General features: G+C 50.4%; 1 protein-coding gene and 1 long non-coding RNA gene across 4 annotated transcripts in view; one reads left to right on the forward strand and one right to left on the reverse strand.

The window, feature by feature from the left end:
* LOC140378047 (3-oxo-5-alpha-steroid 4-dehydrogenase 2-like) overlaps positions 1 to 4,029 on the forward strand; it is a 52,671-nt gene extending 48,642 nt beyond the window's left edge. Inside the window, exons 4-5 of the mRNA XM_072463678.1 lie at positions 3,437 to 3,587; positions 3,839 to 4,029. Of these exons, the coding sequence (XP_072319779.1) occupies positions 3,437 to 3,587; positions 3,839 to 3,905 (218 nt within the window). The 3' untranslated portion in view covers positions 3,906 to 4,029. The remainder of the gene's footprint in view (positions 1 to 3,436; positions 3,588 to 3,838) is intronic.
* A 2,523-nt stretch (positions 4,030 to 6,552) lies between these two features.
* Positions 6,553 to 7,129, reverse strand: LOC140377856 (uncharacterized). Of its 3 annotated transcripts, none has more exons than XR_011930132.1 (4): positions 7,028 to 7,129; positions 6,767 to 6,991; positions 6,639 to 6,730; positions 6,553 to 6,572 (listed from the first exon to the last, which is right to left on the reverse strand). It is a non-coding gene; the product is annotated as an uncharacterized lncRNA (long non-coding RNA). The 3 variants fall into 3 exon arrangements; XR_011930133.1 differs by having other exon boundaries at positions 6,610 to 6,730; XR_011930134.1 differs by lacking the exons at positions 6,767 to 6,991; positions 7,028 to 7,129 and adding an exon at positions 6,738 to 6,760 and having other exon boundaries at positions 6,639 to 6,701.
* Between the last annotated feature and the right edge of the window lie 148 nt (positions 7,130 to 7,277).

Raw genomic sequence — 7,277 nt, forward strand, 5'->3', positions numbered from 1 at the left:
GTCCAAGACCTGGTCCTGACCTGGTTCTAGACCTGGTTCAGACCTGGTTCAGACCTGGTTCTAGACCTGGTTCTAGACCTGGTTCAGACCTGGTTTTAGACCTGGTTCAGACCTGGTTCTAGACCTGGTCCAGACCTGGTCCAGACCTGGTCCAAGACCCTGTCCAGACCTGGTTCTAGACCTGGTTCAGACCTGGTTTTAGACTTGGTCCAGACCTGGTCCAGACCTGGTTCTAGACCTGCTTCTAGACCTGGTTCAGACCTGGTTTTAGACCTGGTTCAGACCTGGTTCTAGACCTGGTCCAGACCTGGTCCAGACCTGGTCCAAGACCTGGTCCAGACCTGGTTCTAGACCTGGTTCAGACCTGGTTTTAGACCTGGTTCAGGCCTAGTCCAGACCTGGTTCAGACCTGGTCCAGACCTGGCTCTAGACCTGGTTCTACACCTGGTTCTAGACCTGGTTCAGACCTGGTCCAGACCTGGTCCAGACCTGGTACAGACCTGGCTCTAGACCTGGTCCAGACCTGGTCCAGACCTGGCTCTAGACCTGGTTCTACACCTGGTTCTAGACCTGGTTCAGACCTGGTCCAGACCTGGTCCAGACCTGGTTCTAGACCTGGTTCTAGACCTGGTTCAGACCTGGTTTTAGACCTGGTTCAGACCTGGTTCTAGACCTGGTCCAGACCTGGTCCAGACCTGGTCCAAGACCTGGTCCAGACCTGGTTCTAGACCTGATTCAGACCTGGTCCAGACCTGGTCCAGACCTGGTTCTAGACCTGGTTCAGACCTCGTTTTAGACCTGGTTCAGACCTGGTTCTAGACTTGGTCCAGACCTGGTCCAGACCTGGTCCAAGACCTGGTCCAGACCTGGTTCTAGACCTGGTTCAGACCTGGTTTTAGACCTGGTTCAGACCTGGTTCAGACCTGGTCCAGACCTGGTTCAGACCTGGTCCAGACCTGGTCCAGACCTGGTTTTAGACCTGGTTCAGACCTTGTTCTAGACCTGGTTCAGACCTGGTCCAGACCTGGTTCTAGACCTGGTCCAGACCTGGTTATAGACCTGGTTCAGACCTGGTCCAGACCTGGTTCAGACCTGGTTCAGACCTGGTTCAGACCTGGTTCTAGACCTGGTTCAGACCTGGTCCAGACCTGGTTCAGACCTGGTTCAGGCCTGGTTAAGACCTGGTTCTAGACCTGGTTCAGACCTGGTTCAGACCTGGTTCTGACCTGGTCCAGACCTGGTTCTAGACCTGGATCAGACCTGGTCCAGACCTGGTCCAGACCTGGTTCTAGACCTGGTTCTGACTTGGTTCTATACCTGGTTCAGACCTGGTCCAGACCTGGTCCAGACCTGGTTCTAGACCTGGTCCAGACCTGGTTCTAGACCTGGTTCTGACCTGGTTTTGGCCCTGGTTCAGACCTGGTTCTAGACCTGGTCCAGACCTGGTCCAGACCTGGTCCAGACCTGGTTTTAGACCTGGTTCAGACCTTGTTCTAGACCTGGTTCAGACCTGGTTCTAGACCTGGTCCAGACCTGGTCCGGACCTGGTTCTGACCTGGTTCCAGACCTGGTCCAGATCTAGTCCAGACCTGGTTCTAGACCTGGTTCTGACCTGGTTTTAGACCTGTTTCAGACCTGGTTCTAGACCTGGTCCAGACCTGGTCCAGACCTGGTTTTAGACCTGGTTTTAGACCTGGTTCAGACCTCGATCTAGACCTGGTTCAGACCTGGTTCTAGACCTGGTCCAGACCTGGTCAAGACCTGGTCCAGACCTGGTTCTAGACCTGGTTCAGACCTGGTTTTAGACCTGTTTCAGACCTGGTTCTAGACCTGGTCCAGACCTGGTCCAAGACCTGGTCCAGACCTGGTTCTAGACCTGGTTCAGACCTGGTTTTAGACCTGGTTTTAGACCTGGTTCAGACCTGGTCCAGATCTAGTCCAGACCTTGTTCTAGACCTGGTTCAGACCTGGTTCAGACCTGGTCCAGACCTGGTCCAGACCTGGTTCTAGACCTGGTTCTAAACCTGGTTCAGACCTGGTCCAGATCTAGTCCAGACCTTGTTCTAGACCTCGTTCAGACCTGGTCCAGACCTGGTCCAGACCTGGTTCAGACCTGGTTCAGACCTGGTTCAGACCTGGTCCAGACCTGGTCCAGATCTAGTCCAGACCTGGTTCTAGACCTGGTTCAGACCTGGTTCAGACCTGGTCCAGACCTGGTTCAGACCTGGTCCAGACCTGGTTCTAGACCTGGTCCAGACCTGGTTCTAGACCTGGTTCAGACCTAGTTTTAGACCTGGTTCAGACCTGGTTCTAGACCTGGTCCAGACCTGGTCCAGACCTGGTCCAGACCTGGTTCTAGACCTGGTTCAGACCTGGTTTTAGTCCTGGTTCTGACCTGGTTCAGACCTGGTTCAGACCTGGTCCAGACCTGGTCCAGACCTGGTTCTAGACCTGGTTCAGACCTGGTTTTAGACCTGTTTCAGATCTGGTTCTAGACCTGGTTCAGACCTGGTTTTAGACCTGGTTCAGACCTGGTTCAGACCTGGTCAAGACCTGCTCCAGACCTGCTCCAGACCTGGTTCAGACCTGGTTCTGACCTGGTTCAGACCTGGTTTTAGACCTGGTTCAGACCTGGTTCAGACCTGGTCCAGACCTGGTAATAGACCTGGTTCAGACCTGGTTTTAGACCTGGTTCAGACCTGGATCTAGACCTGGTCCAGACCTGGTTCAGACCCGGTTCTAGGCCTGGTTCAGACCTGTTTCATACCTGGTCCAGACCTGGTCCAGACCTGGTCCAGACCTGGCTCTAGACCTGGTCCAGACCTAGTCCACACCTGGCTCTAGACCTGGTTCTACACCTGGTTTTAGACCTGGTTCAGACCTGGTTCTAGACCTGGTCCAGACCTGGTCCAGACCTGGTCCAAGACCTGGTCCAGACCTGGTTCTAGACCTGGTTCAGACCTGGTTTTAGACTTGGTCCAGACCTGGTCCAGACCTGGTCCAGACCTGGTTCTAGACCTGGTTCTAGACCTGGTTCAGACCTGGTTTTAGACCTGGTTCAGACCTGGTTCTAGACCTGGTCCAGACCTGGTCCAGACCTGGTCCAAGACCTGGTCCAGACCTGGTTCTAGACCTGGTTCAGACCTGGTTTTAGACCTGGTTCAGACCTGGTCCAGACCTGGTTCAGACCTGGTTCAGACCTGGTCCAGACCTGGTTCTAGACCTGGTCCAGACCTGGTTCTAGACCTGGTTCGGACCTGGTTTTAGACCTGGTTCAGACCTGGTTCAGACCTGGTTCAGACCTGGTCCAGACCTGGTTCTAGACCTGGTCCAGACCTGGTTCTAGACCTGGTTCGGACCTGGTTTTAGACCTGGTTCAGACCTGGTTCAGACCTGGTTCAGACCTGGTTCAGACCTGGTTCTGGTCTCTCTTCAGGAGGCCTCTTTGAGCTCGTCTCTGGTGCAAACTTCTCGTGTGAGATCCTGGAGTGGTTCGGTTTTGCTGTGACTGTTTGGAATCTCGCCGGCTTCAGCTTCTTCTTCTTCTCGCTCTGCTCCATCGGGCCTCGCGCCTTTGGCCACCACAGGTACTGACCGCCCGCTTTGGCCCACTTTGGCCCGCTTCGGCCCACTCTGGACCGCTTTGGCCCGCTTTGGACCGCTTCGGCCCACTTTGGACCACTTTGGCCCACTGTGGACCGCTTTGGCCCGCTTTTGACCACTTTGGCCCACTGTGGACCGCTTTGGCCTGCTTTGGACCACTTTGGCCCACTGTGGACCGCTTTGGACCGAAAGAACTGTAGAAGTAAAATAACGTTCATCTGTTTGTGTCTTTTAGATTTTACCTGCAGAAGTTTCCAGATTATCCCCGAAACAGAAAAGCCCTGATCCCGTTCCTTCTGTGAACGAGGACGTCCACGGCCTGGAGGACGTCCACGGCCTGTAGGACGTCCACAGCCTCATGGATGTCCACTGTAATAAGGACACTGTAATAAGGACACAAGGACACTGTAATAAGGACACTGTAATAAGGACACAAGGACACTGCAATAAGGACACTGTAATAAGGACACAAGGACACTGTAATAAGGACACAAGGACACTGTAATAAGGACACTGTAATAAGGACACAAGGACACTGTAATAAGGACACAAGGACACTGTAATAAGGACACTGTAATAAGGACACAAGGACACTGTAATAAGGACACTCTGATAAGGACACAAGGACACTGTAATAAGGACACTGTAATAAGGACACAAGGACACTGTAATAAGGACACTCTAATAAGGACACAAGGACACTGTAATAAGGACACTGTAATAAGGACACAAGGACACTGTAATAAGGACACTCTAATAAGGACACAAGGACACTGTAATAAGGACACTCTAATAAGGACACAAGGACACTGTAATAAGGACACAAGGACACTGTAATAAGGACACAAGGACACTGTAATAAGGACACAAGGACACTGTAATAAGGACACTCTAATAAGGACACAAGGACACTGTAATAAGGACACTGTAATAAGGACACAAGGACACTGTAATAAGGACACTGTAATAAGGACACAAGGACACTGTAATAAGGACACAAGGACACTGTAATAAGGACACAAGGACACTGTAATAAGGACACTGTAATAAGAACACAAGGACACTGTAATAAGGACACAAGGACACTGTAATAAGGACACTGTAATAAGGACACAAGGACACTGTAATAAGGACACTCTAATAAGGACACAAGGACACTGTAATAAGGACACTGTAATAAGGACACAAGGACACTGTAATAAGGACACACGGACACTGTAATAAGGACACTCTAATAAGGACACAAGGACACTGTAATAAGGACACTGTAATAAGGACACAAGGACACTGTAATAAGGACACTGTAATAAGGACACAAGGACACTTTAATAAGGACACTGTAATAAGGACACAAGGACACTGTAATAAGGACACTGTAATAAGGACACAAGGACACTGTAATAAGGACACTCTAATAAGGACACAAGGACACTGTAATAAGGACACTGTAATAAGGACACAAGGACACTGTAATAAGGACACAAGGACACTGTAATAAGGACACAAGGACACTGTAATAAGGACACTCTAATAAGGACACAAGGACACTGTAATAAGGACACTGTAATAAGGACACAAGGACACTGTAATAAGGACACTGTAATAAGGACACAAGGACACTGTAATAAGGACACAAGGACACTGTAATAAGGACACAAGGACACTGTAATAAGGACACTGTAATAAAGACACAAGGACACTGTAATAAGGACACAAGGACACTGTAATAAGGACACTGTAATAAGGACACAAGGACACTGTAATAAGGACACTCTAATAAGGACACAAGGACACTGTAATAAGGACACTGTAATAAAGACACAAGGACACTGTAATAAGGACACAAGGACACTGTAATAAGGACACTCTAATAAGGACACAAGGACACTGTAATAAGGACACTGTAATAAGGACACAAGGACACTGTAATAAGGACACAAGGACACTGTAATAAAGGAGCAGAGCAGCCCTCTGGTGGCGTCTTTAAGGTCTGCAGAGTGAAGGAGGCGTGGCCCTCTAGTGGCGTCTTTAAGGTCTGCAGAGTGAAGGAGGCGTGGCCCTCTGGTGCAGGGGGAGGAGCCATATGAAGCTAAACTTGGAGCTTTTGTCACATGAAAATGAAATAAAAACAAGTCAAAGTGTCAGAAGTTTCTCCAAAAAAAATATTTTGGTGGAAAAGTTCCTGAAATAACATTATTATTATTTAAAGGCGCAATGGACGATTTTTCGGCGATTTGAGAACGCAGGCGGAAGTGCACATGCCCCTCCCCCGTGTACATGCCACTCCCCCGTGCACATGCCACTCCCCCGTGCACATGCCACTCCCCCGTGCACATGCCACTCCCCCGTGTACATGCCACTCCCCCGTGCACATGCCACTACCCCGTGTACATGCCACTCCCCCGTGCACATGCCACTCCCCCATGTACATGCCACTCCCCCGTGTACATGCCACTCCCCCGTGTACATGCCACTCCCCCGTGCACATGCCACTCCCCCATGTACATGCCACTCCCCCGTGTACATGCCACTCCCCCGTGCACATGCCACTCCCCCGTGCACATGCCACTCCCCCGTGTACATGCCACTCCCCCGTGTGGACTGATACAACACACATGTGCGTTTGTTTATTAGCGCGACGGAGCGCATCACATCTCTCGTCTCCCGTAGATTTCTGTCCACTTCTGCGTCAGCTCGAACTGTCTTTCTCCGTCTTCATTTTGTCCCGTACACTGAGGGAACTATATTATGATAGATCCATGCGCTTAGGCACGTGGAAACGTGGGGACGAGCCTGACGCTGCTGCAGGTGAGCGGTAGGTGCGTTTTATGATTGACACGTGGCAGGACTAATTATTTATCCACGCCACGAGGAAATATGATACAAAATTTGCTGAAAAAAATCGTCCATTCCACCTTTAAGTGTTTATTCAAACTCCATGTTGATCCTGTGTGTAAAGGTCAACACATCTGACCTCTGACCCCTACACTACCCCTCAGGTCACACCTGACCTCTGACCCCTAGAGAGAGTTCACCTGACCTCTGACCCCTACAGAGAGTTCACCTGTGATCTGACCCCTACAGAGAGTTCACCTGACCTCTAACCCCTACAGAGAGGTCACCTGACCTCTAACCCCTACAGAGAGTTCACCTGACCTCTAACCCCTACAGAGAGTTCACCTGACCTCTAACCCCTACAGAGAGTTCACCTGACCTCTAACCCCTACAGAGAGGTCACCTGACCTCTAACCCCTACAGAGAGTTCACCTGACCTCTGACCCCTACAGAGAGTTCACCTGACCTCTAACCCCTACAGAGAGGTCACCTGACCTCTAACCCCTACAGAGAGTTCACCTGACCTCTAACCCCTACAGAGAGTTCACCTGACCTCTAACCCCTACAGAGAGGTCACCTGATCTCTAACCCCTACAGAGAGTTCACCTGACCTCTGACCCCTACAGAGAGTTCACCTGACCTCTGACCCCTACAGAGAGGTCACCTGACCTCTGACCCCTACAGAGAGGTCACCAGAGGATTCTCACCTGAACTAGATTAAATTATAATCATTATAAACATATGAAAACATGTTGCTGTTTTTTCAATATTTTATGTCTTTATTTCGTTCATGTTTTAATCTTGAATCGACTTCAGTGGAAAATGAAGATAATTATAAA

Source organism: Eucyclogobius newberryi, unplaced genomic scaffold, assembly GCF_026437365.1.
Source record: "Eucyclogobius newberryi isolate DKJ021-1_F unplaced genomic scaffold, fEucNew1.0.hap1 SCAF_4, whole genome shotgun sequence".
Classification (NCBI taxonomy): Eukaryota; Metazoa; Chordata; class Actinopteri; order Gobiiformes; family Gobiidae; genus Eucyclogobius; species Eucyclogobius newberryi.